At 45.9% G+C, this 17685-nt stretch overlaps 1 protein-coding gene across 2 annotated transcripts in view; it reads left to right on the top strand.

The window, feature by feature from the left end:
* Positions 1–17685, top strand: part of INTS4 (integrator complex subunit 4) — a 33492-nt gene that overhangs the window by 3026 nt on the left and 12781 nt on the right. For both annotated transcript variants that reach the window (XM_061351395.1, XM_061351394.1), the window contains exons 3-14: positions 849–966; positions 1912–2018; positions 2217–2402; positions 3264–3314; positions 3932–4020; positions 4364–4484; positions 4987–5058; positions 6137–6311; positions 9156–9361; positions 13288–13430; positions 14203–14318; positions 16860–16993. In XM_061351395.1, coding sequence (XP_061207379.1) covers positions 849–966; positions 1912–2018; positions 2217–2402; positions 3264–3314; positions 3932–4020; positions 4364–4484; positions 4987–5058; positions 6137–6311; positions 9156–9361; positions 13288–13430; positions 14203–14318; positions 16860–16993 — 1518 coding nt within the window. The remainder of the gene's footprint in view (positions 1–848; positions 967–1911; positions 2019–2216; positions 2403–3263; positions 3315–3931; positions 4021–4363; positions 4485–4986; positions 5059–6136; positions 6312–9155; positions 9362–13287; positions 13431–14202; positions 14319–16859; positions 16994–17685) is intronic.

The following is a 17685-nucleotide window of genomic DNA, read 5'->3' as shown; positions in this document are numbered from 1 at the left end:
CCATATGTCCTACCATCAAATGTAAGCAGTGCAGTGACAGCAACTGTTGTTCAAGGGCGTAAGTTCAACCCTGTAAAGAGAAAATGCTTCTCAGATCAGCTGAGAAAGAGATAACTGCTGTGGGTATCACATTTGTCACTTGTGGGGTGTGTGTGATGTGTGAGTCTCTCCTAAACACTGTTATAGCTTATTTATATAATTATCACTTGGACAGCTTTGCTGTTGCATAAATGAATCATAGAATCAAGTAGGTTGAAAAGGTCCTTTAAGATCATCCAAGTCCAACTGTTACCACAGGACTGCCAAGGCCACCACTAAACCATGTCAAAATGAGCAGATGTTTGCAGGTAACACATGCATCTATTGGTTTATTCAGTGTTTACCTTGCTGTGTTGGATTTCTTTCATTTCTTGCTGTCAGATTGGCAAGGTTCCTCCCCACCAGTAAGAAAGAGTTGTTGACTCTGCTCTTTATCTTTGTAGAGATCAAGGGACCATCAACCTCAGTTCATCTAAAATCCTCCCACTTGTTCATTAAAATAGATATTAACCTGAGCAACACTGAGTTTTCTGGTGTCTTGAAAACTTGATTTATTCAAACATTACATTTCCAAACAGGATGAAGGCAATTTTGAGGAATTGTGAGTAAAAGAATCATTTTGAGATGTGCTGGAAGCTGCCACCGTAATGGTTTTGTTTGGTCCATGCCCTATGAGATGCACTGCGGGTTTATAAAGGAGGAAGCAAACTGACAGCAAAATTCAGACCCTTGTGCTGAATTATAGATGGGTCCTGGCTGTGTGTAGTGGAAACTGGACAATAAATGAGGTGTCTGTTGATTCCTTCCAGGAGAATGATGCCTCTGTAAGGCTGAAGATCGCTTCCCTGCTGGGCTTGTTGTCCAAAACTGCTGGGTTTTCTCCAGACTGCATCATGGATGATGCCATTAACACTCTTCAGAATGAGAGTAAGTCCCAGTTTTTAGGTGATGCCTGAGATCAAGGCGGATTCATCCTGTCTTTTCAGCATTTAGGACAGTGGTAAGGCCCTTTAGAGCTGAAGTGTAGAGTTGGGAAGTGTTGTTCAGAGTATTTATGTTCTGCTGTTGTGAATGATGACAGAAAATACTATGTTCTGAGCAGGAGAAAAATGCTCCTCAGACCTGTCTGTTGTGTACCTTTGCTTTAAGGGAGTGCAAGCTTTGCTTTTCCATTACTGTACGAGACCTGTTGCTTCTCAAGTGTTCTAGAGGACAGTCTTGCTTAAAGTGGAATTGTGTTTGAAGAGGACATTTTCTTTCTTACTATGCATTAGTTTATTAGTGCTGGATTTGTAATAGGCAGTAAAACACAGGTTGTCTTGTTTGTGGTTTCAGTACAACCTGGTTTTAGTTGCTATGTTGTATTCACAGTTTGCAGGTGCTTTATGTGATGTGGTTTAATTTTAATGTCATTTATAGAATCAAGTAATAGTTTGGGTTAGAAGAGACCTTAAAGCTCATCCAGTTCCAACCCCTGCCACGGGCAGGGACCCCTTCCACTGGAGCAGCTTGCTCCAAGCCCCTGTGTCCAACCTGGCCTTGAACACTGCCAGGGATGGGGCAGCCACAGCTTCTCTGGGCACCCTGTGCCAGCGCCTCAGCACCCTCACAGGGAAGAACTTCTGCTTTATATCTAACCTAAATCTCACTTGTAAGTGCTGGGTGGGTTGAGTGAGTTCAGCAGAAGGCTGCTGAGGTGGTTGGGTGCTAGAGTAAGTGATGTGCAGGGGGAAGCTGTGGGAGCTGAGCTTGTTCTGGCATTGAAAGGAGAAGTGTTCAGGAGGACCTTCCCGCCCTGATGCCTGTGTGCTTCTGTAGCTGGTGAGGAGCTCAGTAAAGAGGTACAGAGCCTTTCACTGCTTTGTTTTGCAGAGTCTCACCAGGTCCTTGCTCAGCTGCTGGACACCCTGTTGGTGATCGGCACAAAACTCACAGAGAATCCACCAGTCAGGATGAGACTGGTCGAGGTGGCCTGCAAGGTAAGGCAGCCTCATTGGGCAGGAAACCTTTGTCACTGCCATAGGATAAAAACCTTGTAGTCAGTGTTTAAATTCTCAACAAACTTACAATACTAACATTTCATTAACTGCTAGGAATCTTCCTATGGTTAATTGTTACAAAGGGGTGAAAGAGCAGCAAGCTTCCAGTTATATCTGTTCTTCTTTTCCATTCCACAGCATCTGACAGATTCTTCCCATGGTGTAAGGAATAAGTGTCTGCAGTTAATTGGCTGTCTTGGACCAGTGGAAAAAGGTGCTGCAAAAGAATCTGAAAGCCAGGCTGCCAAAGATGTGCAGAAGATCATAGGAGATCATTTTAATGACCAGGACCCTCGGGTTAGGACTGCAGCTATAAAAGCCATGGTAAGTGGTGCTGGTGTAGTGGAAGCAGTTGCTGGAAGGTTTGGAGAATGGACAGCCAATGTATTTACATGCAGTTGTGTTTTCCTAATCAATTAAAGAATGAATGGCTGTGAAGTTTAAAGAAATTATACTTAAGTCAAGATTATTATTTAATCTTGACTTGATTTAACCAAACCATTCTGTGACTTTTCTGCTCTCATGAGACCCCACTTGCAACACTGTGCAGCTCTGGTGTCCTCAACACAGGAAGGATATGGAGCTGTTGGAGAAAGTCCACAAGGATAATCAGGAACTGGAGCAGCTCCTGTATGGAGACAGGCTGAGCAAGCTGGGGCTGTTCAGCCTGGAGAAGAGAAGCTGCGTGGAGACCTCAGAGCAGCTTCCAGTGTCTGAAGGGGGCCTATAAGGATGCTGGGGAGGGACTCTTCATTAGGGACTGTAGTGATAGGACAAGGGGTGATGGGTTCAAACTGAAACAGGGGAAGTTCAGGTTGGATATAAGGAGGAAATTCTTTCCTGTGAGGGTGCTGAGGCGCTGGCACAGGGTGCCCAGAGAAGCTGTGGCTGCCCCATCCCTGGCAGTGTTCAAGGACAGGTTGGACACAGGGACTTGGAGCAGCCTGGTCTAATGTGAGGTGTCCCTGCCCATGGCAAGGGCGTGGAACTGGATAATCTTAAGGTCCTTTTCAACCCAAATCATTCCATGAGTCTATGATTTAAAATACTTAATAGGCAAGGTAATGAAATATTTTTCTTATCGAAGGAATCCAGGTTTTACTCAAATAAAAAAAAAAGAGTGGTGAAAACTTGGTCTCTGTCACTTAAACCTATGGTTATACTTGTTTGTTTTTTTCCCTGTAGCTGCAGCTTCATGAAAGAGGATTGAAATTACAGCAGGCTATTTACAGTCAGGTAAACCTTGTATTTCTCTTTATTTTGTCCTTGTTTGCATATCCTGCTTTTTAGATTCTGTGACAATGGGCTTTGAGGAGGGCACTGAGCAGAGGTGTGCAGTATTTTGCACCTAAGTTGCCTGTATTCCTTATTGTCCTATGACAGTGGAAATGGAAATCTCTTTTACATTATTGTGCTTAAATACACCAAAGCATATGCTACGATACATATTATTGGGGGAGATAATTATGGTAAGGACAAGGGACTATGTGATTCTTAATGTCTTCTGCCAATCTCAAAGTCATAACCTCTTGTTTATTGGAGCAAATACATGAAGCCTGTTTCTGTTATGTCAGTCTGGTTGCACAGCTGAAGCCTGCATCAAATTAATTCTATTGCAGATTCACATTTCATGCTTCTTACATAGTACAGATGATTCTAGAGTGTTCCAGCATGTCCTAATGGACTTTAGTAGGACAAGTCTACCTGATCAAACCTGCGAGTAGACTAAATCCCCCTTGATTTTTAATCTATCCTAACTGATTCCTGGTAAGGATCCTCATTGCACTGTGGGAAGTGAATGACAGCTCAGGTGGAGATGCTTCAGGTAGATTGGGCTGTGATTCTTCTTTCAGGCCTGCAAGCTGTTGGCAGATGATTACGAGCAAGTGCGTAGTGCAGCAGTTCAGCTCATTTGGGTCCTCAGTCAACTCTACCCTGAAAGGTATGTACTGGATGCAGAGTGACTCAAAGCACTGGCAGAGTAATCATCCTAATCCTGAGAGTCTTGTCCTGAGACTTAGTAAGTCTTATTTCCTAAATTGTGGAAGTCTTACTTCCTAAATCGTGGAAGTCTTACTTCCTAAATCCTGAGAGTAAGTCTTAGGAGTAGCTGATGTGTACAGATTGCCAATACCTGATAAGAATGCACTGATCCAGATCAAGTTTTGGCTCTTGGTACTTGTTGCACATCCATAGGAATCCAACATAGTCATCTCTTGATGCCATCCAGCATGGTGTCGAATCAGCACATTCTGAATTCACTGACTCATGTTCTTCTTTGACAGCATCGTCCCAATTCCTTCTTCTAATGAAGAAATCCGCTTGGTTGATGATGCCTTTGGCAAAATCTGTCACATGGTCAGTGATGGTTCCTGGGTTGTGAGGGTACAAGCTGCCAAGTTATTGGTAAGTTGGTTTCTTTTTTTTCTCCAGTTAAGAATAGTTAGTCTTCTGGTACTTTAATTTCACATCTATTTGGACATAAATGGGAGAATGTTCAATAACTATATAGGTAAATTTCTATCAGAATTCAGACAAGAAAGAAAGGAGAGAGGTTGAGGAAACCCAGAAGTTTCTCATCTGAACTCTGTAGTGACCCTTCCCTTGAAAGTATAGGGTTGGGTATCCAGGCAAAAACCATGTACTTGTCCTGTTTCCCTCCCCTGCTTCTCCAGCACATGACATGTAAACCAGCTGAACTCAGGAAAGATCATATTCACTCCAGTGGGAAAATAAGATGTTCTGACCATTTTAAGTAAACTCCTTTAGACTCTGACATACAGGAGTGTCAGGCGTTGTATGAAGCTGTTAGAATGAGTGAATAAGATTGGATGCTGTGCTGGGATGAGTCAGGAAACTATATGCTGTAATTTAGAATAACCCTGGTTCTTCCTTTTTGTCTCTTCAGGGTTCTATGCAACAAGTTAGTTCCCATTTCTTAGACCAGACTCTTGACAAGAAGCTCATGTCGGATCTGAGGGTATGTAAACGAGTTTGGTTTCCCTGTGTGTAGTGTACTAAAACTGCACAACAGGTATGTGAATGTTGAGTGTGCTCCTTTACCATGTCCTTGCCTCAGGGCTGCCGAGATTGAATTGATGATGACAGGTTTTCTTTTAGATTAAAGTCAATGAATTGCTGGTTTTAGGTTTCATTAGCTGAGCATGTAATAAACAGCTTCAGGCTATTCAGGTTTCACAGATGAGAGGTAAACATTTGTGTTCTTCTGACGTTTGGCTAAAAGCTTTATTTATTGCGTATGGAAAGGCTGCATCTTAGTTTTAGGAGCAAGCTTATGGAAACATCCTGCAAGATCCATTTCAAGAGACACTTGTTGCTAAAGGCTGATCCCTAAAAGCAAAGCTTGTCAGTAAAATTCCTTCCTAAAGCAACTTGGTCGAGGTATTATGTTCAGTTTTCCTGGCTACAAAAGAAAGATGAAGGTAGAGCTGGTAGTTTTTGTGGCCTGCTTTGTAAAGGCTGTTAAAGTGCTGCACAGCTGTCTGTACAGTGTGGGGGAAAGGAGGTGGATTAGCCAAACATGCTGAATGAATATCTCATTTTCTGCATTGCTGAACTCTGTGTAGTGTTGGTAGTCGTGAAAGGATTTAATTGCAGTTGAACAAGTTGAGCTGCAAAGTGATACCATGTTTCTGCAGATCAGTTACTGGTTATTTAACTAGCTGGGCCTTTGCTCTGACCCGGTTTGGCTGTTCTTATAAGGGATGTCTAAGATGACATGGTCAAATATGAGGCATCCCTGCCCATGGCAGGGGATTGGAACTAGATGGTCTTAAGGTCCTTTCCAACCCAAACCATTCTGTGATTGTTAGTCGAAATATATTGGTTGTTATCCTTCTCCCAACATTAAAAGTGCAGTTACTGGCAATTAGAACTAATCATAGAAGAGAAGGTACTATTTGCTTTTCTTTGCATTTGCATGTGTCTGTCAGTGTCTAAGCCTTGAGCTGCATCTATTCTCAACTCCAATAAGGCCATTTAACACGTTATTACTTCCAAGTCTACCATGGTTGTAACTGACAGTCTTGTTTGGACAGAGGAAGCGCACTGCACATGAGAGAGCCAAAGAACTCTACAGCTCTGGGGAGTTTTCCAGTGGCAGAAAGTGGGGAGATGATGCCCCCAAAGAAGAAATCGATACGGGGGCTGTGAACTTGATTGAATCAGGAGCTTGTGGGGCTTTTGTTCATGGCCTGGAGGATGAGATGTATGGTAAGTGTTAAGTTACTATGGAATGACTAAGATGTGTGCTGGATAATAAGCTTTTGGGTTTTGTTGGGTTTTCTTGGGGTCAAAATAGATGACTTGGGTGTTGAGTTTGGTGGATTTCAAGTTGGTGGGGTTTTATTCCATTGTGAGCTCTGATGTGGCAATTGCTTCAGAGATGCTGCAGTGTTACACAGAATTTTGGATAGAAATGGTTCATTGAGTAGCCAAAACCAAATACCTTTCTGTAAACAATGAAGTTCTAGTAAAATACCTATAAGAAGTAGTTGCTTATGGTACATAGAAACCCCCTATGATTGGTTTTTTTTTTGTTGTTGACTTAAATTTAACTGTTGCACTTGGCTGTAATTTGGCAGCATCAGTTGGTGCTTCTGCTGCTGTTTGGAATTGGTGTTTCCTCTGCAGAAAGGAAAACATAGAATCAGGTTGGAAAAGACCTGTAAGATCATCAAGGCCAACCTTTACCCCAGCACTGCCAAGGCCACCACTAAACCATGTCACAAATCACCACATCTGCATGAATTTTGAACACCTCCAGGGACGGTGAGGGTGGGCTCTTGCTGACATATTTAGCAATGTTATTGATAATTCCTTTACTTTAATGGAAATAGCTACATTCTGAGGTCATATTTACCTGTTCCGCACTGCTATTTATGTTGGTCTTCCTATGATGGATGTAGAGGCTGCCATCTCTTTCCAGCAGATTGGATCTCATCTGCTCTTTTAAAGGGATGAATTAGGAGTGTCCAAGCGGAACACACGTGTTCTGAGCTCCTGGTTTGGCTGGAGCACTGACCATGCTGATGGCCTCAGGAAAGTCTGTGTGCTGCCGTTCCCAGCCCAGCTTTCCTGTGGGTGAAGTGCAGATGATGCTTGTTTCTATTGAGAACGGGTGGTGTTTGCAGAGGCCTGAGGAAATGCTGAGCACGCAATGTTATTCCTGAATTTGCTTTTAATGTTCTAGGAAGGATGAGGCTAAATTAGAAAGTACAAACCCACCGTGACAAAAATACCGCTTGTACATTGTGGTGGAAAGGTTGGGGTTTGTTCCATGACTCTTGCAAATAAAAGCATGTTTCCCAAACAGAATGGGTTGGGTTGGAAGGGACCTTAAAGCTCCTCCAGTTCCAACCCCTGCCACAGGCAGGGACCCCTCCCACTGGAGCAGCTTGCTCCAAGCCCCTGTGTCCAACTTGGCCTTGAGCACTGCCAGGGATGGGGCAGCCACAGCTTCTCTGGGCACCCTGTGCCAGCACCTCAGCACCCTCACAGGGAAGAGCTTCTGCCTAAGAGCTCAGCTCAGTCTCCCCTCGGGCAGGTTCAAGCCATTCCCCTTGGCCTGTCCCTACAGGCCCTTGTCCCAAGCCCCTCTCCAGCTTTCCTGCAGCCCCTTTAGGCACTGGAGCTGCTCTAAGGTCTCCCCTTCAGGAGCCTTCTCTTCTCCAGGCTGCCCCAGCCCAGCTCTCTCAGCCTGGCTCCAGAGCAGAGCTGCTCCAGGATGGGGCAGCCACAGCTTCTCTGGGCACCCTGTGCCAGCGCCTCAGCACCCTCACAGGGAAGAGCTTCTGCCTAAGAGCTCAGCTCAGTCTCCCCTCCAGCAGGTTCAAGCTATTCCCCTTGGCCTGCCCCTAGATCCTTTGTCCCAAGCCCCTCTCCAGGTTTCTTGCCTGGATCTCTCCCTCCACTGCAGCACTTTCAAGTCCTGCTGAGCTCTCTTCCTTAGTGTGCTGCTTGCATTACTTGTAACTTCCATCGCAATCAATGGGTCAGCTTCTGAAAGCAGTATTGGCAAAATGGCAATACCTTGGTCTTAAAGACCACAGAGACTCATCTGTGTGACAGCAGCTTTGTTCCTGAGCACACGGGGGTCTTGCTGTGTTTGCATTTTTCTCTTTAATCTGAACCATCAGGACTCCAGTATGTGCTTTAAGAACAATGGGCCTGAAAGCTCCACTCCAGTTTCAGTAAATATGTTCAAGATGAGCTAATTTGAATGAAAGATAGAAGTATGTTTAAAACAATAACGTTTGCAAGACATCACATTCATCCTCTTTTATGATCCCCATGCATAAATGTGATGGAGGCCAGTGAGGATGGCTGTAGGGAAGAGAATCTCTTCACCTCTTGAGCTTGCTACATGTGGGTATTCTTCAAGCTCCTGTGATGTTTTACAGCATAAATACACTCTGGACACTTTTGGATGCTTTTCTGCTTAAATTATGAGGCATTTTAATAATATGGCACCTTTTTCCTTTCTTTTGAGGCATCTGAAGTCAGGAAGCAGAGAAGTTTCATTGTGTTCAGTGCCGATACTCTGGGGCTTTTCAGCAATTCATGAAGTGCTACATAAAAATGCACTGAATGCTCCAAGCAATTAAAATGCCAGGAAAAATAAAACAAGCAGAGTTTAATTACCCCAATTACTTTGCTTAAGATACCAGAGTTAATGCTACCCTTGCAAAATGCACTAGGAAACACATAGTGTTAATTGCAGGTACGACACCTATTTGTCATTTCCATGTCCCTCCTGTAGGTGCTTACACCGGCAGCAGTATTAGAGGTGAGGCTTCTGATTTGAAGATTTGCCTGTGGAAGTGTCCCCAGTGGGGTCTCTGCTTAGTCTCCCTCATCATAGAATCACAGACTGGTTTGGGTTGGAAGAGACCTTAAACCTCATCCAGTTCCAACCCCCCTCAGTGTTACCATCGGGGTTTCCTTAGCATCTTCTGTCCTTATCCCAGCCCTTGAACAATGTGAGCCCTGGCTGTTGAGTGGCATGTCCTTTTAAACAGCACTTACACAATGAATTCCCTCCCTCTCTGTTGACAGAGGTTCGGATCGCTGCAGTTGAAGCCCTGTGTATGCTGGCTCAGTCCTCGCCTTCCTTCGCAGAGAAATGCCTGGATTTCTTGGTTGACATGTTTAATGATGAAATAGAGGAGGTGAGGTTGCAGTCAATACACACCATGAGGAAAATTTCCAACAACATCACACTGAGGGAAGACCAGCTGGATACTGTGCTGGCTGTCTTGGAGGTAAGGACTTCCTAAAGAGGGAAAAAACTGTATTCGTGCCTTCTTTGGGGTGCTTCACTGTATAATGTTAACCATCCCCTTTGAGATGAGGCTGTCCACCTTTATTGTTCGGTTTTCTTGCTCTTCTCATAGCATAAAGCTAAGGTCAGAATCCCAGAGTGGTTTGGGTTGGAAGGGACCTTAAAGCTCATCCAGCTCCAACCCCTGCCACGGGCAGGGACCCCTTCCACTGGAGCAGCTTGCTCCAAGCCCCTGTGTCCAACCTGGCCTTGAACACTGCCAGGGATGGGGCAGCCACAGCTTCTCTGGGCACCCTGTGCCAGCGCCTCAGCACCCTCACAGGGAAGAGCTTCTGCCTTATCTCCAGCCTAAATCTCCCCTGTTTCAGTTTGAACCCATCACCCCTTTTCCTATCACTCGAGTCCCTAATGAAGAGTCCCTCTCCAGCATCCCTGTAGTCCCCTTCGGACACTGGAAGCTGCTCTGAGGTCTCCATGCAGCTTCCTTTCTCCAAGCTCAGCAGCCCAAATTTTCTCAGCCTGTCTTTGTATTGGAGGTGCTCTGGATCCAGGACCTTGTAATCCCCCGGACAACAGAATACTTTGAAACAGATGAATTTCAGATCAAGCTCTTCCGTTGATCCCTGTGCTCTGTTGTCTCACGTGTATTTCCTTCTGTGTTGGTCTATGGTCCAGCATTTTATACCACTTCATGCTGAATACAGCTTCATTTTCCTCTATGCTTCCTTTGTGTGCTTTGGCTATACCTTTGCTCACCAGGCAGAGCCAGAGCTACACAGGGGATCTCTCATCTGACTCTTCAGAGTTTGCAGTGTGTTCTGTGGTATAATTTGGGTTTTTCCAACCAGCATCCTCCCAGTCAGCCCAGCCAGGATCCAGAGGACAGCGCGGGTCAGCTGCAGCTCCAGCCTGATGGGGTAGATATGGGAAGAGATTTTGGCTTTATCAGCTGTGCTGCTTCCCCACAGACCTGATCTATTTGCTGAGCTGTAGCCCCTGAGGTGTGGGTGTTTGTTTCCTGCTTGTGCTGCATGGAGCAGGCAAGTTCCTGCCTCTTTTGGGCAGTCTCCCAGCCTTGGGCATGCTGCAAATCTACTCTTTTTGTCTTTTCACCTGCTATTTGCTTCACCCAAGGCAACCCTGGTGTGTCCCAGGAAGAAGCAAACTGATCTTGTGAGACCTCACCTGGAGCATTGTGTGCAGTTCTGGTGTCCTCAACATAAAAAGGACATGGAGCTGTTGGAACAAATCCAGAGGAGGCCACGAGGATGATCAGGGGCTGGAGCACCTCCCATATGAAGATAGGCTGAGAAAGTTGGGGCTGTTCAGCCTGGAGAAGGCTGAGTGGAGACCTCAGAGCAGCCTTCCAGTATCTGAAGGGGGCCTATAGGGATGCTGGGGATGGACTCTTCATTAGGGGCTGTAATGATAGGACAAGGGGTAATGGGTTAAAACTTAAACAGGGGAAGTTTAGATTGGATATAAGGAGAAAATTATTTCCTGTAAGGGTGCTGAGGCACTGGAATGGGTTGCCCAGGGAAGCTGTGAATGCTCCATCCCTGGTGGTGTCCAAGGCGAGGTTGGACAGAGCCTTGGGTGATATGGTTTAGTGTGAGGTGTCCCTGCCCATGGCAGGGGGTTGGAACTGGATGATCTTAAGGTCCTTTCCAACCCTAACTATTCTATGATTCTATGATCTCTTAGCAGGCTTTAACAAAGGCTGTGGAACATGATCTGAATGAGCTTTGGGTTCCTCACGTTTTTATGTAGGTGATTTATGTTTGTTCCAGCTGGGGACCTGTGCATCAAGGTATAATAATGTCCCAGTTAGACTGGGGTCTGTCTTAAGCTTCTGTGCTGTGATAAATCATACCTGTTTTATGTTCTATATTATTATTAGCAGGTATTGGGATACCTGAACTGTGAGAGTTAACATTTGAATAGCTTTGTCTGAAAGGTGTTTTCCAACTGTAAAATCCATCTTCCAGCACCAAAATAAAGGATGTGGGAAAATGGCATTAACTTGAGTGCCTAAATTTCTTCTAGCAGTGTAAAGATGGAACAGTTGGGCCTCGGGGTAGCTCCTGTTTTTTACCCCACTGTTTTAAATTCACCTGTTTAACTACCATTTCCTCCTTGCTTTTCAGACCAGGCTTTAGATCTTGTTTTTCCTGTTGCCCTTGATCTCAGTTGTTGTTGAGTTGTGCTCCTCTCTGTCCCTTCATAGTCTTGTGCTTCTCTCTGTTCTCCCCTTCCAGTGTTCTGTGCCACTCACCTGGAGTCCTTTATGTCCATAGTCATTTAATTGTACTCCTTGCAGTCCATCTTCCCCTCTGATCATAGTCTGCCTCCCACCACCACTAGAATAAGGAGTGGGTCCTGCTGAGCTTTCCTCCTTGGATCATTTGTGTGTGTTGGTGTCATTTAAGAGCTTCTACAACGTCTCCTCTTTATTCTTTTGTGTCAGACAGTGATGAATGAGCTGTTGATACTAGCGAAGTATAACTTAAAAGCACTCTTGAAACCCATCCAGTTCTTGTATCCTATCAACTTTTCACATCCTACCCAGCGGTGCCACGCAAATGCTGATAGCAAGGGAGTGTAATGCACTGATAGGGAATGGCAAGGTGGGGTTTGGCAGGAGGAATGTCATTAAGCTGGAGTTCAGCCACAGGGCTTCTAAAAATACTACTTGGAGCTTGAACAAGCTCCTCTGTGCAGCGTCACCCTGGCCTGAAAAATAACATGGGCACAGTGTGACTTTAAAAGTGGCATCTTAGGGATCTGTGTGATCATAGAAAGGCTCCTGACCAAAGTGACAAGTGTGGGTTTGGGGGTTGGTTGGTTTGTTTTATTGTCCATCTGTAAACCCATAGTTAGGTCAAGTTCTTTATCCTATAGATGATCACTGTTAACCTAGCTGCACAGCCATTGATGTGTCCTCAGTGCTTATTCAAACCCCCTGGAAGCTGGTGACTGGGTTAAAGGCTGCTGGAACTTTAACCTGTTTAAAGCTGGAACTGAGCTTCATGTATTGAATGGTAAAAGGCTTCTCCAGAGGCAATAAAGCAGTCTTTGGTGTGTTTCCATAGAATCCCAGGACGGGTTTTGTTGGAAGGGACCTTAAAGCTCATCCAGGTCCAACCCCTGCCACGGGCAGGGGCACCTTCCACTGGAGCAGCTTGCTTGAAGACTTCTCCAGAGCCTTCTCTTGTCCAGGCTGCCCCAGCCCAGCTCTCTCAGCCTGGCTCCAGAGCAGAGCTGCTCCAGCCCTCGCAGCAGCTCCATGGCCTCCTCTGGCCTCGCTCCAACAGCTCCACGTCCCTCTTGTGCTGCTGCACCAGAGCTGGATCAGGGCTGCAGGGGGAGTCTCCCCTTCACACAGCAGAGGGGCAGGATCCCCTCCCTGAGCTGCTGCTCACACTCTGGGGGTGCAGCCCAGCACATGGGGGATTCTGGGCTCAAGCACTCACTGAAGCTGGGTCATGGGGAGCTTCTCCTCACCCAGCACCCCAAGTCCTTCTCCTCTGGCTGCTCCATTCCATCTCCCCCAGCCTGGGTTTTGCTGAGTTACCCAGCATCTTCTTTTTCCGTTACTGCCTGTTCATGAGGGTACATAACCCAAACAAAGCAGTGATTCCTATTCTGGTTGAGAAGGTCAGTAGTGAAGCAGTGCCCATTCACTCCAGTAAATGCAGCACAGCATGGATGAGACCAGCAGGAGACCCTGCGGCAGTTGCTGCGTCTGAGCTTAGCTGTGATAACTAGAAATGTGTGGTGTTCTTCAGATGCCTCTAATACTAAATCAGGCAAGGAGCAGGAGCTGCTGTCTCTAAAGGAAACGTGTCTATGGGTACATCTCAGCACTCAGAGGTGACTGGGTTGGGATTTGTTTGGGTTTTTCAGGATTCTTCAAGGGATATTCGGGAAGCACTTCATGAACTGCTGTGTTGCACCAACGTCTCCACTAAGGAAGGCATCCATCTGGCACTGGTGGAGCTGCTGAAAAACCTGACCAAGTATCCCACCGACAGAGAATCCATATGGAAGTGAGTGTGTTCAGTGTCCTTCTTTTCCTATTCTTAGTAATCAAGGGCTTAGGCAAATACTGAGCTAGCCAAGGAGGTAGCAGGTATTGCAGGTGAATAGTCCTGTTGTAGTCCAGGCAAGATGAATTCAACCTTCAGTTTAAAACCTCATCTCTTTTATGCAACTCGTGTTTTGTGCTTACTTGACACTGCATTAAATAGCAGTATTTAGCAGGAGCTGGTTATATCCCTTGGGACAAATGGATGGGTTGTGGCATTCTGCTGTTAGGGGGACATTTTCCGTCTGAGGTCGTTAAATGGGAGCAACAAAGGAAGTGATGCTCCAGCACAGATGGTTTCAGATGGAATTCTTGGGTATTATTGGAAACACTTATTTTAGTCTGCTTTGTCTTTCAGTGTACTCTGACATTGATTTTGGAGTTTGGGGGTTTATTTGGGTGGGTTTTCACCTCCTCCTTTATTTCTGATGAATAAAACACATTCATTTGTCAGTGTTAGTCTGAAAGCTTTTCTTTGGTTGTAGAGCTCCAGGTATTCAGCATTTCTGGACAGTTTCAATAAACCATTTTATTACTTCTTGCTTTTTCAAGCTGTCCCCTCAGTTTTCTTGGATCCTATCAAATGCTAATGCACATACTCAGCTGTGAAGAGACAGGCTTGGACACTAGGATTTTAATGCTGAAAGTGCTGCTGCAGCATAATGATGCTTTAAAATGTTGTATTTTGCCATGTGCATATTAACTAAGAGGTACTTTGATCTGTGTGTTTCCAGATGCTTGAAGTTCCTGGGGAGCAGGCATCCCACTTTGGTGCTTCCCTTAGTCCCGGAGCTGCTGAGCACACATCCATTCTTTGACACTCCAGAACCAGACATGGATGACCCAGCCTGTATCTTTTTCATGAAGCCAGTTGATCATTTAGCCTGGAACAGATTGAATTCATACATTCCTGAGGTTCACATTTAAGTGATTTCCAGTTATAGCAGACAGTCCTGTAGCTATTTCTGAATCCCTTTGCCACTTAAGTCTTACTACTCAGCAAGTGATGGAATAACTGTTGTCTGGAACCATCTTCATCAGTCCCAATGTGGTATAAAATTGCCCCTCTTCTTGATGCTGGGATGAATAGTATTTATCAGGCAACTTGTTACGGTTGAGGCTTTGCAGATGAGTCCTTTGATGTGCAAACTGGTTTGCATTAGTTTTCAAAGTGCTTTAGCTCTTAAATAAGAGTGAGTTTCCTTCCCTGCTTTCTTTATAGGTAAAACCTGTGCTGTGCTCACTGTTGTGCTGTGTGTAGAGCAGCACCACCTCTTAGTACAGCAGTGGCCGAGTCCCCATCGTGCTGCAAATTCAGCATCTTTTTGACATAATGTAAAATCAGAACTCCTCCTGTTAACATTAGCCCTTCTCATGCCTTAGATTACAAACTGTTATTGTTATACTGTTATCCTTAACAATAGGAGATGCCTTGGAAATGCAAAATGCCATTTTTTCCCCATTGTTCCTTCCCTTTGCTTCCCTCTGTGCCACTGCAGAACGCGATGTTATTTCTGATGGGTGCTGAGACGTGTTCAACTGCAACAAGTCTCTCCCTTTATGAACCTCCTCCTTGTTTCTCTCGCCAGACCCAAGGCATCAGCTCCAAACTCTGTGCAGATTAAACAGATACCTTGTGACAAGTGAAAAGGGCTGGAATTGGGTGGAGAGAAAGATTAAGCTGATGGCTGAGTGATAATTTGAGTCAGTTGGTCCTGAGTTGGGAATTGAAGGAACATTGTGGTGGGGGGAAGCTGTCGTTTAGCTCAATGCACCTTCCTGCCCTGAATATAAGAGTGTTATAGCAGAGAACATTCTGGAGGTGAATTGCCACCACATCTTATGGAGATGTGTTACATGAAGGCAGGCCTGGGAGCCAGAAACTACAAGTTAGACCTGGATGGTGTTTTTCCAGTGTAAGCTGTTAATGGAAAATGCGGTTTTCTTTGATACAAAGCACTCAGGAAACTTGAACCAGGTTTGTTCAATAGCTAATTTGGAGAAGATTTTGGGTAAAGAGGAGATACTGGTTTGTTAAATGGAAACCATTGTGCTTGGCAGCCCATGGCTGCAGAAGGTTTTAAAGGAGGAGAGAGATAAGGGTTCAGTCCCTTCTTGGGTTGAACCTACTTCTTCCTCATGTATGCAAGTGCTCAGATGATCGTAAGATTTGTATTGGGATGCTTTTGCACTCTCCTGATAGAGATCTTACAACTGGGGTCAACCATGTACAGGCAAGTGCCTTTGGGTTAACTGAGTGAAGCTCTCAGTTGGCCACTATTTCTCAGGCTGTGAAAATGTTTTCCTATTTCAGTCATTTTCCCATGCTTGATTCTTTGGTTTGGTTTAGGTCTGTATAAGAGGGATGGGATTTGGGGCATCATAGGAAATGCAGCAGTTTTCTTAGAATCACAGAATCCCAGAGTGGTTTGGGTTGGAAGGGACCTTAAAGCTCATCCAGCTCCAACCCCTGCCATGGGCAGGGACCCCTTCCACTGGAGCAGCTTGCTCCAAGCCCCTGTGTCCAACCTGGCCTTGAACACTGCCAGGGATGGGGCAGCCACAGCTTCTCTGGGCACCCTGTGCCAGCGCCTCAGCACCCTCACAGGGAAGAGCTTCTGCCTAAGAGCTCAGCTCAGTCTCCCCTCGGGCAGGTTCAAGCCATTCCCCTTGGCCTGTCCCTACAGGCCCTTGTCCCAAGCCCCTCTCCAGCTTTCCTGCAGCCCCTTTAGGCACTGGAGCTGCTCTCAGGTCTCCCCTTCAGGAGCCTTCTCTTCTCCAGGCTGCCCCAGCCCAGCTCTCTCAGCCTGGCTCCAGAGCAGAGCTGCTCCAGCCCTCGCAGCAGCTCCATGGCCTCCTCTGGCCTCGCTCCAACAGCTCCACGTCCCTCTTGTGCTGCTGCCCCAGAGCTGGATCAGGGCTGCAGGGTGGGGGGGGTCTCAATTTCTGAAGGCAGATGTTCAGTTTTAGATGGTGTTTGAGTATCACACTGGTAAGCCCAGAGTAAGCTTTGAGGATGAGGAGGAGTGAAACTCCACCTGATGAGCCTGTTCTACATTTGTACTTCCTGGCTTCTGTCCATTGTGTTACCTCTGAGCCATCCCACATTCAGCACTAAAATCCTTCTTCCAGTATGGCCCATCCTGTAATGTTTGTGCTTTGTCCTTGGTTTTCCTCCACTCAGACACCCGCCTCTGGGTTTTGCATTCCAAAGCTGTAAAGAATGAGCAGATCATTCCCAAGCAAATCTCAAGCAGAAAAAAAAGGGTTGTTGAGCTGTTGTTTTAACTTGCCATCCCCAAGGAGCTGCTCTTCATAGCATCATAGAATGCTTTGGGGTTTTGGGGTTTCTTGCTGTTGGTTTGTTTTCTTTAACACTCCATTTCAATAGACATTGCTGTTCTGGTTCTGATTTTCAATGCTGCTAAAAGCTGCCCGACGATGCCTGCCCTGTTCTCTGATCACACGTTCAGACATTATGCCTATCTGCGGGACAGCCTCTCTCATCTGGTCCCTCCCTTAAGAGTAAGTTGGACCACTTTGGTTTGGTTTATTCATAACCTCTGCTATGACTGTTGCTGGTGTCTTCCATGTCTGTCATAGAATCCCAGACTGGTTTGGGTTGGAAGGGACCTTAAAGCTCATCCAGTTCCAACCCCTGCCACAGGCAGGGACACCTTCCACTGGAGCAACTTGCTCCAAGCCCCTGTGTCCAACCTAGCCTTGAACACTGCCAGTGATGGAGCATTCGCAACCTCCCTGGGCAACCCATTCCAGTGCCTCACAACCAGTAAAGAACTTCTTCCTTACATCCAATCTAAACTTCCCCTGTTTCAGTTTGAACCCATCACCCCTTGTCCTGTCACTACAGTCCCTAATGAAGAGTCCCTCCCCAGTGTCCCTATAGGCCCCCTTCAGACACTGGAAGCTGCTCTGAGGTCTCCATGCAGCTTCTCTTCTCCAGGCTGGACAGCCCCAATGTTCTCAGCCTGTCTTCATATGGGAAGTGCCATAGCCCCTGCTCATGCTCACGAGTGAGATGTATTCCCTTTTGCTTTAAAGTATGTTTCCTTCATGGAAGTACAGGTGGGACTGAAGTTGGTTTTAAGTCTTACAGCAGCTGATAAAATCAGTGGCAGTTTGTGTGGTCTTGGGCTTCCCTTGACTTCTCAGTGTCAGAGTTACCAGGTGAGGGAGATGTTTCCCTCAAAGGGCTG

Source organism: Neopsephotus bourkii, unplaced genomic scaffold (assembly GCF_033783945.1).
Source record: "Neopsephotus bourkii isolate Nb327-2 ecotype Australia unplaced genomic scaffold, CSIRO-AGI_Nbou_v1 NB_580, whole genome shotgun sequence".
NCBI lineage: Eukaryota > Metazoa > Chordata > Aves > Psittaciformes > Psittacidae > Neopsephotus > Neopsephotus bourkii.
The sequence above is the reverse complement of the archived record's forward strand: the minus strand, read 5'-3'. Positions and strand labels throughout refer to the sequence as shown.